We start from the raw sequence: 18,539 nt of genomic DNA on the forward strand, positions 1-18,539 counted from the left end.
TGTAAAGGAGCCCACCCACCACTTTAATCATACTCTGGATCTTGTCCTAACAAATGGCATAGAAACTGAAGACTTAACAGTATTCCCTGAAAGCCCCCTCCTGTCTGATCATTTCTTAGTAACATTTACATTTACTTTAATGGATTACACAGCAGTGGGGAATAAGTTTTATTACAGTAGAAGTCTTTCTGAAAGTGCTGTAACTAAGTTTAAGGATCTAATTCCTTCATTGTTATGCTCTTCAGTGCCATGTGCCAACACAGTGCAGAGCAGCTACCTAAACTCTGCTCCCAGTGAGGTCGATTATCTCCTCAATAGTTTTACATCCTCACTGCGTATAACTTTGGATACTGTGGCTCCTCTGAAAAGGAAAGCTTCAAATCAGAAGTACCTGACTCCGTGGTATAATTCACAAACGCACAGCTTAAAGCAGATAACCCGAAAGCTGGAGAGGGAATGGCGTCTCACTAAATTAGAAGATGCTCATTTAGCCTGGAAAAAGAGTTTGTTGCTCTATAAAAAAGCCCTCCGTAAAGCTAGGACATCTTACTACTCATCATTAATTGAAGAAAATAAGAACAACCCCAGGTTTCTTTTCAGCACTGTAGCCAGGCTGACAAAGAGTCAGAGCTCTGTAGAGCCGAGTATTCCTTTCACTTTAACTAGCAGTGACTTCATGGATTTCTTTACAAATAAAAATTTAGACATTAGAGAAAAAATTATTCATAACCATCTCAAAGATTATTCTTCATGTTCGGCTGCTTTCAGCACTGCTGGTATTTGTTTAGACTCTTTTGCTCCAGTTGATCTTTCAGAGTTAACTTCAATAGTTACTTCCTCCAAACCAGCAACATGTTTGTTAGATCCCATTCCTACTAGACTGTTCAAAGAAGTCTTTCCAATTATTGATGCTTCAATCTTAAAAATGATCAATCAGTCTTTATTAGTTGGCTATGTACCACAGACCTTCAAGGTGGCTGTAATTAAACCTCTGCTTAAAAAGCCATCACTGACCCAGCTGTCTTAGCTAATTATAGGCCAATCTCCAACCTTCCTTTTCTCTCAAAGATTCTTGAAAGAGTAGTTGTAAAACAGCTAACTGATCATCTGCAGAGGAACGGTTTATTTGAAGAGTTTCAGTCAGGTTTCAGAATTCATCACAGTACAGAAACAGCATTAGTGAAGGTTACAAATGATCTTCTTACAGCCTCTGACAGTGGACTCATCTCTGTTCTTGTCCTGTTTGACCTCAGTGCAGCTTTGATACTGTTAACCATAACATTTTATTACAGAGATTAGAGCTTGCTATAGGTATTAAAGGTACTGCACTGCAGTGGTTTGAATCATATTTATCTCATAGACTCCAATTTGTTCATGTAAATGGGGAGTCTTCTTCACACACTAAGGTTAATTATGGAGTTCCACAGGGTTCTGTGCTAGGACCAATTTTATTTACATTATACATGCTTCCCTTAGGCAGTATTATTAGAAAGCACTGCATCAATTTTCATTGTTATGCAGATGATACTCAGCTTTACCTATCAATGAAGCCAGATGACACACATCAATTAGTTAAACTGCAGGAATGTCTTAAAGATATTAAGGCCTGGATGACCTCTAATTTCCTGCTTCTAAATTCAGATAAAACTGAAATTCTTGTTCTCGGCCCCACAAATCTTAGAAACATGATGTCTAACCAGATACTTACTCTGGATGGCATTACTTTGGCCTCCAGTAACACTGTGAGAAATCTTGGAGTCATTTTTGACCAGGATATGTCCTTCAATGCACATATTAAACAAATATGTAGGACCGCTTTTTTGCATTTGCGCAATATTTCTAAAATTAGAAACATCCTTTCTCAGAGTGATGCTGAAAAGCTCATTCATGCATTTATTACTTCTATTATCAGGCTGTCCTAAAAGCTTCCTGAAAAGCCTTCAGCTGATCCAAAATGCTGCAGCTAGAGTACTGACAGGGACTAGAAAGAGAGAGCAGATTTCTCCCATATTGGCTTCTCTTCATTGGCTCCCTGTTAAATCTAGAATAGAATTTAAAATTCTTCTCCTCACCTACAAGGTCTTGAATAATCAGGCACCATCTTATCTCAAAGACCTCATAGTACCATATCACCCCAACAGAGGACTTCGCTCTCAGACTGCTGGCTTACTTGTGGTTCCTAGGATACTTAAGAGTAGAATGGGAGGCAGAGCCTTCAGCTTTCAGGCGCCTCTTCTGTGGAACCAGCTTCCAGCTTGGATTCGGGAGACAGACACCCTCTCTATTTTTAAGATTAGGCTTAAAACTTTCCTTTATGATAAAGCTTATAGTTAGCGCTGGATCAGGTGACCCTGAACCATCCCTTAGTTATGCTGCTATAGGCCTAGTCTGCTGGGGGGTTCACATAATGCACTGTTTCTCATTCACCTTATTTACTTTGTTTATATTCCACTCTGCATTTAATCATTAATTGATATTAATCTCTGGCTCTCTTCCACAGCATGTCTTTCTCTCTCCTCAGCCCAACCGGTCACGGCAGATGACTGCCCCTCCCTGAGCCTGGTTCTGCTGGAGGTTTCTTCCTGTTAAAAGGGAGTTTTTCCTTTCCACTGTCGCCAAGTGCTGCTCATAGGGGGTCGTTTTGACTGTTGGGTTTTCTCTGTATTATTGTAGGGTCTTTACCCACAATACAAAGCGCCTTGAGGCGACAGTTTGTTGTGATTTGGCGCTATATAAATAAAATTGAATTGAATTGAATATTATTATTTTTTTATTACAACACAAGGTTCAGTTTGCTTTGCACAAAAATAGAAAAAAATGTTCTCCAAAGAGTTACTTTTACTTTCTTACTCTGAGTACATTTCAGAGCCTGGACTTGTTCACTTTTACTTGAGTAAAGAAGTTGAATCAATACTTCAACTTGTACCAGAGTATTTTTAAACACAAGTATCTACACTTCTACTTAAGAAAAGAATGTCTGTAGTTTTAGTTTTTAGTTTAGTTATTTGTTCTTACTCATCCTTTTCATTTTTTTTCTCTGTATTGAGCTGCTGTAATGCACAAATTTCCCCGTCGTGGGATCATTAAAGTTTTATCTTATCTTATCTTATCTTATCTTATCTTATCTTTTGCAACTTCTGGTTTAACTTGCTAAAACATGGCAGGTGCTCACATCTCATCTCCATCACCAAGGTTTTCATTGGTAATGTGCTAAAGGAGTTATTAAAAACTTATGCTCAAGACACATGTATAAACAACCAAAAAGCTGCTGCCTTCTCAGCTTGACAAGCTCAAGTCATTGTTAATGGGACACGCCCATAAAAACTCTGGCCCCATACAGATTTCAGTGGCTTATAATCAAGCAGAGTTAACCCTGGTTTAAGTGTCAGTCACCACCTGCAGCCATGAGATGGCAGTAATTTAAGACATGGACAGAAGGAAGTAGATCCAAGGAGAGAGATCGCTTTCACTTTGGTAGATTTTGTTTGGTATGTTTTCTATTTTTAGATTTTACTGGGCAAGCACTACCTTCCTTGCTTCCCCAGATGGAACACTACTGGCTAAAAGTATGGCTAACAAATGAAATTGTTATCTAAAGGTCTAGAAACTGATAAATGTTTTTAAAAAACAAGTGGAATTGCTACAGCTAAACATAGTAGAATAGTTAGCTTAATATTGATTGAACTTTTGAAAGTGGTCATTAAATGGTGTGGTAATGGGTAGTGGATGTATGGTTAATAAATAAATAAAGGGTTGTGAATGTTCATTAACCATATATTAAAGTAAATATATACTAAATGGTGAAGTAAATGTAAAACTGAATCAAGTCCAATTTGAAATGAATTCAAAAGTGCACATTTTAACATGAACTGGGGGTCCATGTTAAAATGTGGAGGTTCTTCATGTGAAAAAGGACAGAACACTAGTTTAATGTGCTAAGAAAGGGCCACATTAATGTAGGACAGGCAATAGTAGCCTAATATCGCGCTGTTTATACAATAGTGACTCCAGTTGTACGTGACAGGGACCGATGTCTGACCGGCTCCATCATACTGCGGGAATGATAACAATTGTGTTGGAGCCAAACTGAAATGAACCCTGAGGCTCCACATGAAGTCTAAAGTGTAGAAGCTAATGACAGAGCTGACAGATCCAGCCGACTCTGTTCTTTCACCCTCAGCCCACACTGTCTTTTTGGTGATATAAAGCTTTCCCATTAAATATGGAAATTTCTGTTTCGGTGACAGATACTTCACAGAGGGGGGCTGATGGCAGAGACGGTGTTTTTTTGGAAGGGGAAGTGGCAGATTTTGATTAATGCGACCTTATCTGGTTCTGCACATGGAGGCAGAGGGGTTCCTGAGCTTGGCGGGGGTGGATGGCTGCCTCTTTCTCTCCTCATCGTCGCTCTGCTACTGTCTTCTCTCCATTTTGCGGTGAGCTCACTCGTCCTCTATCTTTGCTTTAATGTCTTGTAGTTGCACTGTCCTTTAGCTTCACGCGGCCTTAAGATAATTCTGTCTGATTCCTTTCTCCCCTCTTCACCTCTTCACTCTCTTCATCTCTGTACCGATCCCACTTAGCATTTCCCTGTTTCTGTTAAAGCTGCTCATCTCTCTCCTGCTCCATTGTATCTTCAATTTCCATATCTGTTTCTCTTCCTGCCAGGCAGAGAGCGAGGTGCAGTTTTGCTGCTTCCCCTGTCGCTCCATCACCACCTGGCCCACTTCCAATGCTTTTAGTGAGAGCTATCTGTCAAGCTATGAATAATACAGGCCCAAGGCTGGCGTTAGCTTGCTAGCTAGCTATGTGGAATCCAAATGAGGTCTACAGCAGGAAGAGAGCACTTGACTTTTAGCTCGCTACCACGCTCCCCCTACCAAGACAGGCAATTACTCAGCCCACAGCCCCAGCTGCAGTCGTGGCAATCATAAACGCAACCCCTCACATCCCCCGTCTGCACGCACACACTTTGCATGTATAAGTAGGCGCGCGCACTCCATCTCCATCCTGCATTGGCATTGTCTATGCAGAGACAGAAAGTCCATACATGACAGGAAATCCATAGCTTTTCAGGCTGAGAAAAGAAAAACTGAAATTGTGAAAAGCTCAAAATATATTTTGGCAGTGTTTTCATGGAGGATGATGACATGAGTATTCCACTGGTTTTAAGTGGAATACTCATGTCCGCCTACAAACTGTAACACCGCAGGAGCAGATGTTTGATGAGGCAAATTTAAAGCCAAATGACACCAAAAGAACTAATTTATGAGCCACAGAGATCTATTAATCAGCCACGGCATTACTTCATCATGTCTTATCTGCAGATTAACAGCAGACACATCGTCCACCTTTATCGCACCTGTTCCACAGTTATGGCAGAAGGCTGAGAGGGCTATCAGGTATGTGACACATGTACACTCATATAATTAGCTCAGCACTGCGGCATCCTAAGGTGACAGCGTTAACCCATCCATCATTGCTTCTAATCACTCATTGGTGGAGTGTGGGATGTAATTACAGAGTGCTAGGCAACGGCAGGCTTCACAGGTAAAAATAGTCATGCAGGTTGAGAGACTTCTGCATGTGTTTGGCATGTGGTGTGTGGGAAAATGTGTGTGTGCGTGCCTGTGACTACTGAGGTAATGAGATCTAGTTAGTGATGCTCCAGAGTGTCTTATTAACAAATAATAACAGCACTCCTTTGTTTTTTACCTCTCCTCCCATCTATTATTCACACCTCACAGATTCACTCATGATTCATTTATACGAGCATCTTGTGCAACCTAGAAACTAAATGTCACCCAAAAAACATCCCCGTCAGACATTGCTGTGGATATGAGCATGCTCTCAGTGTTTCCGCGTGCTCATCGCTTGCTTGTGGCGTGCAGGTTTGACCAACTGCAATTTGTCCTGCGTCAGATATAAACAGCATTTACAGCAAAAAAATGGTGCAATCTGCCTCCACTTGTGCATGCACACACAAGTGCAAATGATAGAGTGCTATTGAAACAGATGAGTCGGATCTTGCTGGATCGGTAACGAGGGCTGTAGTGAGGCCATTCTGCCATTCAACCCCCCTGTTGTGAAATCAGCATGACGCCCTGTGTACTTTAGCTGGATTCTCTTTCCGCTCAAATTGCCAGGTTGGAGAGCAGCACTCAGCTGGGAATGCTGCTCTACATGTGAAGTAGGTTGTGTGTGTGTGTGAGATCGCATTAAGAGTGCCCATGTAGATGTGAATGTGTGTCAGTGAGCTGCCCCTCGCCTCTGTCCCCGCTCTTTCTTCAGGTGAAGAGCCTGTTCTGAAGACTCTGCTCCAGTTGAGGGCCCTTAAAGCTGGGCTGGAAGCACTTTACCCAGATAGAGGTAAACCTACAGTACACCATATGACTCCTAGTGGACCATCAGACAGGAGGAATAAGTGGTTTGGCACAAAGGCAACCTCTGGGGGTGAAAACTGAAGCTGCAGTTCCTCTCATGGCCACTTGAAGCTGTCTTTCAAAGATAATCAGTCCCCATAGACTCCCATGTTAAAATGTCCAACTTTACAGCAGAAATAAACATGTTTACAGCCTGATACAAAAATCACTTTGGTCTCTATAAGTAAATGCATTTTGGAGCATTTTTAATGCAATTATTTGACCAATAATATGGCTGTGTACAGTTAATGGGACTAACACACCATCCAAGAAGTTCCAGTTTTGCAGAGTGAAATTCAAGGATTTCATTTGGATGCCACTGAGCACTGATTAGCAGGTATCTGTGTCTGTGTGATGCTCCCATACAGTCTGTGCATGCAGCTTCATCACTGAAAGTATAGGACTCCACCCTCTGATCCAAATATGGTCACTTCTGGCTCCAAAAACCAAGATGGTATTGGTCAAACACCTGCCTGGCTTTAGTGGGCTTCAGCTCACGAAATTCAAACTGTACCTGACTACAGGCACATCACTGTTAACCATGTGAGATTAACTTGTCCACCATTTTAGACAATCACTGTAGGGTCAAGTGAATAAGGCCTACAGACCGGTCTGCAACTATCTAGCAAACAGTGGTTGTGAAGGAAAAATGTGTATTCCCCTCCCAGTTGGCAACAACCTCCTTGCGATTGCTTTGGTTGTTTACCAAGTTGCTGTGGTCACCCATAATTTACATGGAACATGGAAGTAACCTGGCAAACCAGCCAACTGGCCTGTCACTATGGTTACTTTGATGATGATATTCATAACAAAATAATCAGAACAGCCATGGGAGTTTGAATGAATTACCAACAGGACTTTCCTTTTTTTGCCTGCAAATGGGGCCTGAATTAATGCAGCTCATGGAGAGTTTTGAGCCTCGAAAAGCAAACAAAGTTCCCCCCACATGAATCCAATGTCCTGCTGACACTGACTGTAGTTTTCACCTGGAAATCCAAATCCTGTGTGGTCCTACAGGCTTCATTAGTTAACAGTGGGAGCAGAACAGAGGCATTGAGGCACTCAGATTGTAAACATCGTGTCTTTTGGATTTTAGTGGAAAATTCATCCTCCACAGGCTGTTAGACGCAAACACGGAAGATCCCACTTTCAATGTGTTCATGATAGCTGTTGTGTTTTTAATCAGAAAGGAAGAGGATATTAGTGAAACCAGATCATTCTTCAGGTCTTTTCTCTATGTTAGGAGTAAACGAGGTTCTTTAGAGGGACACAGCAGATTTATTCTCTGCTTTCCAGTGATCTATCACTCTTTCTATGCACTCCCTGCTGTTGTTGAGCTCCTCCACTGTAGATACCCAAAGACTCATTGTGCCACTCTGCCGGCCGCTCGCTGCTCTCATATCAGTCTGAGTGCTTTGAGAGCATGACATAGTGGAGAGAGCAGAGATGACTGTGTGTGAGGGAGAGGGAGTAAATAGCATCCCAACTGCAGAGATGGCATTTAAGTGTCTCTCCCTTTGCACTCCAATAGTACTGCAGACCCATTACCTCAGCGCGAGCCTTTGTGTGTCTACCAGCGTCCATGTGTGTGCGCTCGTGTGTGTGCCACAAATGTATTTCCGAGCCATTCCTCCAATCATCTCCGTGCTCCCACGCGACTCACCCGCTACCTTTCTGTTCTGATCTTTTTCTCATTCATCATGCTTCCCCTCCTGTCCTCCTGCCAGAGGTCTCTGCTAAGGTGTAATTTAGCTCCTGCTGCTCTCTAATTTCTACCTTAGTCAGGATGGGCGTGGCTGGCCCCCCTGACACATGGATACAATCTGTCAATCATTCCCCACAGTCAGGAAATTGCGTTCAAAGCGAGAGTAATTATTAAGTCTGCCCTGTGTGGGTTGAATTGAACACCCTCTCCGTTTGGCACACAGAGAAATATGTCCTCAGAGGCAAGGCCAGGTGGATTAGTGAGGCTTTTATTGCTGCTTAGAACAAGGTGAGCGCTCTCTCATCTCACCTTTTGTCTTGTCTAATCTCTTTGCCTTTTCTTTCCTTCTGTCCTCATTCTTCATTCATCAATATCAAATCCGCCCATTAAACCACCTGCTCTCTGAAAACATTTAAAAGAGTGAGAGCTGGAAAACAACAGTTCTCGATGTTTATACCCAATCTACTGCAGGTATCGCTGTGAAAACAACAAGCCAGAGGTGAAACCATGAATGAAAGCTTCCCTAACATGAGCATGTTCAGCAGATCCTGTTTTTTAAAGTCCTTGAAAAGCTGAAATCAAACCTGGTAAGCAGGATGTTGTAACAGTCGGTCTCCTGGCTGAGTTACTGCTGCTGCTTACCTTTCTGTTTCCACACAAAAATGTTGATTTATTTCCAAGCCTCCCATTCAGGAACCACATGCGTCTGTTTGCCAGCATACCGCTGAATAAACGCTAGGATTATGTGGATTCTCGTGCTCAAACCGCAAAGTTTAAATAGCATCAAGGACAGCAATTCCCAAGATGCCATGCACCAACATTTGCTGATACCTTCTCCCTGTCATTTTTAATTACTGCCAGCATCTTCTTCAGTCATCTGTATCAGTGTTGACTAACCATAGAAGCCCTGTTAGAACAGACCTGTTAATGTCTGCTCGTGAGCAGATAAGTCTGAGTTAACAAGATGTCCTCCTGCTGCTTAGTGTGACAACTTCTGACCTGTAACCTTTACGTACAGGACACTTTCTTCATTAACAGCATCCTGCTGAAGGCCAGGGCTGGACTCAGGATTGCAGGTTTCTAGATTTGTGGAAACCTTTACATGCTCTGCAGCATCAGAGGTGGGTTACAGTTACAACCTACTTCTGTCACATGTGTAAAAAAAAGCTTCAGGGTCTAAAAAGTGAAGCCAGTGTCCAGCAGGGGGCGACTGGCCTTCTAAGAGGAAGTGTGATTATATAGATAGAGAAAATGAGCTTGCTGCTCACTGTATCTCAGTAAACACTTTCCAGATGTGTTTATGGTCTCAGTCACTAATTCCTAGTCTTATTGAATATGACATAAAGTTCATTTTGTAAATTATGTTCCCATTACAGTTAAAAAGCCTTCAAAAATCAATTATGCAACAGCCAAAATGTTCAGCTCGAAGTTTCAAAAACAGAACTTCACTAACCAATGAATGACATCATGGTAGCTTTGTCTGTCTTTTAATTCCAGATTATGATTGCTATACCTGTCAAGGAGAACTCCCACTCTCTGGACTTTTGAGCTCATCCAGAATAAATGGAGCTTTATGGAGCTATTAAAAGTTTTAAATTATTGAAAGTCCTGTAGGTTTGGTGCCATGACCCCACCTGCATCCTAACATGAACTTAAAACTGATAATACTTATGTATGTCTTTACAAATGAGCAACAACAAGAGACCAGAATGATCAAAGTCTGTAGTTCTATAAAAACACGTGACATATACAGAACAGGCTAACAGATGTGCTGATGATATTTTCTTTTAAGTTTAAATATGACAAAATATTTTGTCATCAAAGGAAACCATTTTGGATTCCTTCTCTCCTTCACCATGTTGGATGATTCCTGCTGCTAGAAAAGAACCGTTGTTTGTTTGAAATCTCTTTAACTCCCTGATGAAGGCTTGCATGCCGAAACAAGTTTTTCTGATTAAACCTGACAATACCATGAGAATAAAAGTATTAATCTCTTGAAAAATAGAGCACTTTGGAGTTCTCAGATTTTTGCATCCAAGAATTTACTTAAGACGCTTTTTGATATTATCATTTGAGAAAACACTCAAGGGTGGATTAAGGTGTTTGAAAGATTGGAAGACTGAAAGACACCATTGTCTCTGTCAGCTGGTATTACTGGGAGAGTAAACTTCCACAAATACAATGACGACCAGAACAGGTTTGCTTATACTAGTCTAAAACCAATAAGAAACTAGGGCCAACATTAACACAGTGGGGAAATACTACCAAGTGGGAGTTATGAACAATGTAACCTGTAAACCCACAAACTTGTCTTAACCAAAGTTTTTGGACCTTGATTCCATGAGAACAAAAAGGTAACCCAGGGAAATGCTTCCAAAACAATCTTCACACATGTTCTTGAACATGCCAAAATAAAAATACTGAATCTAATTCACACAAAGGAGATCCTAAAATTTCAGACAGCAGCTCAAACTAAATGGTAACCTCTACTCCATTCAGTCAACATCTATCAAAACTTGAATAGTTACAGCAACAAGTCCAAACGAGTCGAAACCTACAAGATGCTCCAAACAATATTAGCCACAAAGCTAAAAACTAAAGCTGCTTCAAGTCTGTACTCAAAAAAAGCACTTCAAGTCAATTTCGGCAAACCAACAGAGTTCAAACATCCTGGACAAGCCCCCAATCGTCACAACTTTGGAGGCCTCAGAAAATATTCATAGTATGAAGATAAATTTTTTTCATGAATTTTATTAAATTGTTATGTAATTTTAAGAATTACTTGATACGAATGAAAAGAAAAAAAAAAAAAACACCCTCCACCCTTTAAAATTCAGACCATCACTGTGACTGTGGTGGATAGGCTTCTCATGAAGGCAAAGATTGGTAATATTTGCTCAATTGTGCAACCAGATCACAAAATTTCCTATGAGCAAAACACTAATGCTGCTAATCCAACAGTGCAGATGTGTATTTGTCTGTAGCTCATGAAGCACACACACATGCAAACACATTTGCTATATATTGCCATGAACCTAAGCCCCATGTGTGCATGTCTGCAGAGTCTTATGGTATTTGCAGGGCCTCTGAGGGTATTCAAACATTGAAAGGCTGAGAGAGGTGGAGGATACGGATGGTGCGCCGGCGTCTAAAAGGCAGGGGAGAAAAAGGATGGAGTGGGGGGAGGGGGGCTAATTAACATATTAATGACCCCACCTTCCGTCAGCTTCTGTCGGATAGTCCAAACACTTTGATAAGTATGCAAATGAGAGCCGCACCATCTGAAGAGGGAATTAGCTCTGCCAGAGAGAAAAGGGAGGGAGGAAGGAAGGAAAGAAAGCAGGAAAGGAGGCAGGAAAGGACAGAGTGTTAGGAAGAGGAAGGAGAGGAAGGCATGCTGATGAACTCATATCTCCATGTTTATTTTAGCTGTCTTTAATTATCTTCTCTGCACAGTGGGCCTTGGTGTGTTATAAAAACCACAAGTGGTGAAAGAAAAGACTTCCATTCTTGCCTTTCTTGGATCAATGCAGCGGTGCCCGTCAGCCCCGCAGCGATGTGCAGAATCGCTGCAGGGGCTCGAGCCGGTGGGCGGCTCGGAGCGGTGACCCCAAGCAGAAGGGGTAGGTCATTATAATGCAGCCTATTGGGGAGGACTGTGAGTTATAAGGACGAAGGAGGGCAAGCACCTGTTCACATGTGGGTGAGACAAAGAGAGGGAGAATACATGTGGATCTGTGCCATGCTTATCACTTCCTGTTTGGCCTTGTTTCAGCCCTAACGCTGAAGATTTAAAGCCCTCTTCCTCGGCCAGGGGGTGACCACCTCATCTGTTTTGTAAGGGAGCAGGAGTCTGACAGGGGAAAAATGAGGAGCTTTAGGCATTATCCACCTTACTTAACTGTTCTCAACACTTCAGAGATAAAGCACAGTAAGACTGACAGCAAAAATCTCTGTGTTCAAAGTGAAATCGAGCAAATCGGGATTTGATTTCCTTGATGTATTTATATTTTCTGCACTCATTTTTTCAGGATTTTTCACAATGCATCCTTGCATTGTGAAAGCTTCAGTTCCATTTTTGGATGTAAGAACTGCACACAACATAAAAATATCTGCACGAATCTTGGCCTTTGTTTGAAATCAGGGGAATTCTTAACACCATAATTAGCAGAAGCCTGTGCTGTCCTAGTTATGTAAGATGGCTCTTTTTGTCTTTTTGAAATTGGATTACCGCAGGAGGAACCATTTATTTCCAGAAATGGGGGGGTTGGGGGTAATTTTTATCCCGGTGGTTCTATCATACAGTCTCCAGCACAAAGCTGTCCTTCCCCATCGAGTCCATGCGCAGTTCTTATACACCCCAATAAACATGATTAGCATGGCAGACTGTAAATATGCAAATGACAGAGGAGATGTGGAGCGAATGTTTATGCTGTGAGCTTTCCTGTCTGCACAAACTTGCCTCCCCGCCTATCTTATGGTGAGGTTTATTGAGACGGGGTCCTCTCTTAAAGCCACCTTTGCTTTTTTCTTTCATAAAAGAAATTCATCCATGTAATTGGAGCTTTAAAAGTGAAAGGATGCCTTTTCCTTCAGTGTCTCTGCCGCTTTCACTGCACACAGATGAAGGCAGCTGCAATGGCCACATGCTGAAAGTACCTTCTCTAAACGGCTTCTTCCCACATGAATCTGAATTATGCTCTATATGCATGCCTTTCTGCTGCACTCTGACTTCAATTAGCCATCCTGCACATCTATGATTACTGTGCCAGTTGATGGTGACTGAAAAGCCAGACGTGATGTCTGAAGCCAAGAGAGGCAGAGACCTCGCTGGTGTATTACAGCTGAGACCTGAGATCCCACTGCCTCAAATGATTTACATTCTGTATAATCTATGAAAGTGACTTAAATAAAGTTAATCTGAGTGGATGAAATGTGTACTTACAGCCCAGCTGCTACTGTATTTTTGAGGCCAGTCATTCACTGAAGTGACCTATTCTTCTCTTTTAGTCTTAATATTTTTATTCTCACGCCATCAAAGCAGCTTTGCATGAGTCACAGTCCAAAATAATCCTTTTATATCCTCTGTCTGACACAAGACGTTTTAACTCCTCCCACCTCTAAGCTTTAACTTTCTTCTGATTGGCTGCCCCTCTGAAACAAAGGTGGGTGGAGCTTCTATGCCTGAAATTACCATATTAAGGATATCCCTTCTCTATGATGTATTAATCCAAGAGTAGGAAAAAACTGATAACTGATAGAGCAGTCTGCATCCCGAGCCCTTGGCTCACAGGGATTACTGCATGCTTACTATTATATTCACTCCTGGAGAATCAGAACAGGTCCACTTAGAATATACACCATATACAACAATACCAATACTTTTGATAAGATGATACTGATTAATATACCAGCCAGGACATTTTACTAATCTGAGGTAATGTATGATGCGAGCATTTTAATGTTCTTGGTATTGGTTCAATAAACGTGTCCAGCCAAATACATTTATTTGGCTGGACATTTATTTCTTAAACTACATTGCATTAATATATTCTTAACATGTTATCAAATCAAAGTAAATCAAGTTTGTTTATGCTTTTATTACAATTTTCCTAGAATAAATATGATAGATAGGAATATAGGAAGGCAACTCAGGATAGATTCATATGTAACAAAGGTATTTTCAAAAAAGACAAAAAGATTAAAAAAAGAAAACAACTTTAAGATATTAGCAAAATCAACTCAAAAAAGACAACTTCTGTGTTGCTGTTTGTGCTGATGTTGCTGATTAGTGGAATTCATTTCTATGCTAGTGCTTAATGTTACCATTAGCTACCATTAGCCAGAAAGAGCTCAGGCTGAGCAAAGCCCTCAGAAACTCCAACACAGTTTACTCACAAAATGACCACTTTAATCCCACAGAATATTTTAGATGTTTTCACATAAATCAACAATTTTAATCTTAGAAATTGTTCTTTTTTTAATATTAATGTCTTTATCCTGGTATTGTATTTTTTTCCATCTCTATTTGATCTAATTCAGTGCAGCTGTACACATATAACTCTAATGCTGTGCATGTACTGTACATGCTAAATAGGATTTTAAACACATATGCGGCACCAAACGGTCCATGTGACCCAGCTCGGCCCGCTTTATGCAAAGTCAAGCGTGTTTGCCCTGAAGACTATCAGCTCTCCGGGGAGAGAGGCCATCGAGCAGCATTATCGACATTATAGACGCCTCAGCCTGGAGATAGGCTTCCCATCGATCCCCTGATTAATTACTATCTGTAGGCAGCAGCACAGTGAGGGATGAAGAGAGGAGGAGGAGGTGAGAATGATAGAAAAGGGGGAAAAAGAGTGAAAAAGAAGGGGAGAGAGGGCAGGGAGAGTACACCTTGGACTATCTATGAATATCAGCTAAAGGCTACACAGTAATCTTCCAGGTGGAATATTATTTATTGATATATAGGTAGGCAGGGACCCTTATCTTAGCTGCAACCACCCCCCGAACACACAGCCAAGGACAAAGTGAAACTCACACATTACTGGGGTGGAAACAACTTGCAAAGACGAGCAGAGGACACTGAAGCATCCACCCATTCCCAAACAGGTTATACACCATCACTAATAGAGAAAAACAAGAACTTATCATTATGCATGCCATATGTTTATTCTAGCCTCTGTGTGCATGGCTAAACTAACCGTCAGCACCACAGACCTTATTTTTAGCCTCCACCATCTTAGTGTCACAGAGCCAGAAGTGTCCATATTTGGTAAAGAGCAAGTTCCATCCATAGACTGTGTAAATAGCTGTGGTATGAGCATTCAGATATTCCACAGAGTGACATGGCCTGAATGGAGGTGTATAAGCTTATTGACTGAGGGTCTGACAGTCTCTCAGGGGGGATGAGGAGTGCAGCCGCAGGCTTTAACTGGAGTTCATCAATGTTAACCGTCAGCCTGTTTGTCCTAACAAATCATCATCCTCAGATGAAAAATAAAGTACCAAAAACTGCGATTCCTCTAATGTCACCTTGAGGCTCCAAAAGTGAATCTGTGGGCGTGGCCTCTTTGACAGGTGGATGATGACACAGGCGGCTGTAGCTGCTAGCTGTCTGCTAGGTTTCACCTCAGCTAACTGGAGTCCCTGAACTGGAAATTTTTTAATGCAATTATCTGGCCAATAATATGGCTGGTGTGCAATTCACTGGACTAACAGACCATCCAAGAAGGCAGAGCTAAAGTTTGCTGAGTGAAATTCTATGATTTGATTTGGAAGTTATTGAGCACTGATTAGCAGGTATCTGTGTCTGTGTGACACGCTTATAGAGTGTATAAAAGATGGACGCAGCTTTCAGGTCTAAAGGTGCCTTAAACCTACATTGTTTTTAATGATCACAAGGGAACAATATGTGTTGTTACCTACTTGAATGACCTGTAAAACAGTTAATGCTAGTTACTACTTTATAAAAGCCAAATAATGTGCTGCAGCACTAATTCATTAGCAATTAGTATACATAATTTATTATCTTTAAGAGTAAAAATTATTAGGTAAAATTTAATATATCCATGTTGGTTATTATGTTTTAGCTAATTATTTATTGAACCTTATTTGGTAGTCCCTTGAGATTAAAATGTCTTTTTCAAGTGAGATCTGCCCAAGAAGTCACACCATTACAAAATTACTAATTACACAATCAAATATAGCATAACAAAATTAATTAAGCAAAGTCAACAAGTAACATAATACAAAATACAAAGTCCAGCTTATGAATAGTGATTGCACTCTGAAGACTACAGAAGACTTTATAAAAGCACTGATCTCTCCCAGGTAGACAAAAGCTTACAGTTTGAGTGTTTTCTGGATGTACATAACAATATACCAGTGCTGTTGCCTCCTTAGGCTTAATGAAGGCCAGGAAACCAGATTATAAAGTACACAGCAATGTGTACTGGACAATGAATTTAATATGAAATGTACAGGACTGTGATGCAAAGAGTCTAGAGAACAAAATAGAGAGGAGGCAGCATGCATGTAAATAATCATTTAGGAATGTAGCATGTATACTTGTACAGGCTACATATAAAGGCATGCCCAATATCTATAATAAAAACGTAATCTATCCTTCACCTTTTTACTAAGTGCTCATTATGCATAATAAAGGAAAGTCTGTCATTCAACCAGGCACCCAAACATTTGTAGAATGATACTCTTCAACAAAGTCTCTTCCGAGGATATGGATACTAACATTATCTGAAATCTGGGAGTAATTTCTGGAAAACAACATAAATGTGGTTTTGTTAGCATTAAGAACCCATTTTAAATCATACAATGATACCTGCAGCTACTGGAAGGCAGTTTGAAGTTCCTGAGCAACTTGACTGAATAGAGCCGAGTAAAGTATGGTATCATCTGCATAAAGCTCCACTTTAGTTGTAGACGTATTCTTCCCAATGTTATGAATAAAAATGGAAAATAAAACCTAAACCTAAACCTAAACTCTTAAAATCTTCAGGAAACTTGACTTGCAGCTCCTGAGACACCCTGTATCCCCATCCGTCACACCAACATCATTGAGTCTGCCTAACAGCAGCTCATGGTCAACACAATCAAATGGCTTGGCTAGATACAAAAATTTGCTTCATATCCAGAGCATTAATGTCATTTGTTACCAACACAGCTGCTCTCTGGTACTATGACCCAATCTGAAGTCAGATTGAATTTTACCTAAGATACTATTAGTCTGCTTCTGTAGACTCAGATTAAAAATATGAGTAATAGGATCAGCAATAAATGAGTTGTAAGCTTTAGAAGGTAGGGATTCAGATTGTCAGATCCAGATTACCTTTTTTTAAATAAATAAATAAATAAAGTACATACATAGTGTAAAATTAAATTGTAAAAATTCTATGTACAAACAAAATATTTTACAGTGCTATACAATAAAACTTTATTTACATTGTACCATTTTACAGCAAGGCATTTAAAAATGCCTCCAGACACGTTGTCTTATTTGAAACATGTAAATTAGGCTAACTAGTATCTTGTAGTAGTTTCTGACACATCTGAATCATTTTAAAAATGACAGCAGTTCCCAACAACTGTTCTGGGAGGAAACTTTTCCAGTCACAAAGAGAATAAAGTTCTACCTTCCACCCACTCCAGTCACCCAGCAAGAACTTTTAGGGCTGTAGGCGTAGAAAGAGAGAAGGAGCTGTGCTGAATACTTAATAAATTGATAATCGACTATCATTTAAATAACATTGTGAATATGAGACAAAAACAGACAAGAAATCCTCTTATTTAATATTTCACATCGAGGGGATTAGAGAGGAAAAAACTGGTGCCTGCTATTTTTATTCTGCTGTTATCAGAGGATGTCCAAAGGGAGGGACACCAAGTGAGAAATTCATACCAAGAGGCAGGAATAAAGAAATAATGCCAAGTATCTCCTCGTTGTAAAGAGGCAAGTTGTTGATGTGAAAGCAGCTTTCAAAAAAGTAAAGGAAAGATGAAGGGTCTCAGGTTTTATGAGGATGGGTTTGTCTTTGTGTGTGTGTGTGTGTGTGTGTGTGTGTGTGTGTGTGTGTGTGTGTGTGTGTGTGTGTGTGTGTGTGTGTGTGTGTGTGTTTGTACATTTTCATTCCCACTGACCTGAAAAGCTCTGTTAATGCTGGATCCACAGGCACTGAGAGAGACAGAGATAGAGAGAGATTATGAAACATCTGAAATCCACACAAGAAAGTGGCTCATCATTGTGACTTATGATCTGCATTAGTTTACCATGAAATAAATCATCAGGGAAAGACTTTGAGTTTGGGAAAGCAGGGAACTTAATTGAATGCAAAAGTATATTCATGGTGTATATTCCTATTGGAAAACATATTCATACATTTATTTTTTCATTTATTGGCAGTTTATTACCATCATCAGGATTAGTTGTTTGGATAAACAATATGTAATACATGCAAATGCATGACACTGCCAATATCAAAGTGATCATATAGATAACTAAAACTAAAAGTGATATAATTAATTAGGCAGAAAAAAATAGAATCAATACTGGAAAATTACACAACTAGAAGTAAATAAAAAATATAAAGGAAATGTTTTCAGTTTTCATCATTTTGGTAAAAAAAATCAACACAGCCGGTCTGAGTACGTTTTGGTATCTGAATTTATTCAGACTACGGTGTCTTCATGATTGTGAATCAATAGACTTCACGCCATATTTATACTGTAATACCTGTACTGAACTTCCTAAATCTGACAAATACTGCCTCATATCACAATTAACAAACTAAACCTAACACTGAAAATAATAATAGCATAATAATTTCTACCCATTAAAAACTCATTTCAAACAAGCAAACTTACTCTGGAAGCTAAATTAAAAATAAACATTTAAA

General features: G+C 40.3%; 1 protein-coding gene across 1 annotated transcript in view; it reads right to left on the reverse strand.

Annotated features, from left to right (window-relative positions):
- The window catches only part of myt1lb (myelin transcription factor 1-like, b), a 145,832-nt gene that overhangs the window by 74,112 nt on the left and 53,181 nt on the right, over positions 1 to 18,539 (reverse strand). The window contains exon 4 of the mRNA XM_030718267.1: positions 17,785 to 17,818. Within this exon, the coding sequence (XP_030574127.1) occupies positions 17,785 to 17,818 (34 nt within the window). The remainder of the gene's footprint in view (positions 1 to 17,784; positions 17,819 to 18,539) is intronic.

Source organism: Archocentrus centrarchus, chromosome 22, assembly GCF_007364275.1.
Source record: "Archocentrus centrarchus isolate MPI-CPG fArcCen1 chromosome 22, fArcCen1, whole genome shotgun sequence".
Taxonomy (NCBI): domain Eukaryota; kingdom Metazoa; phylum Chordata; class Actinopteri; order Cichliformes; family Cichlidae; genus Archocentrus; species Archocentrus centrarchus.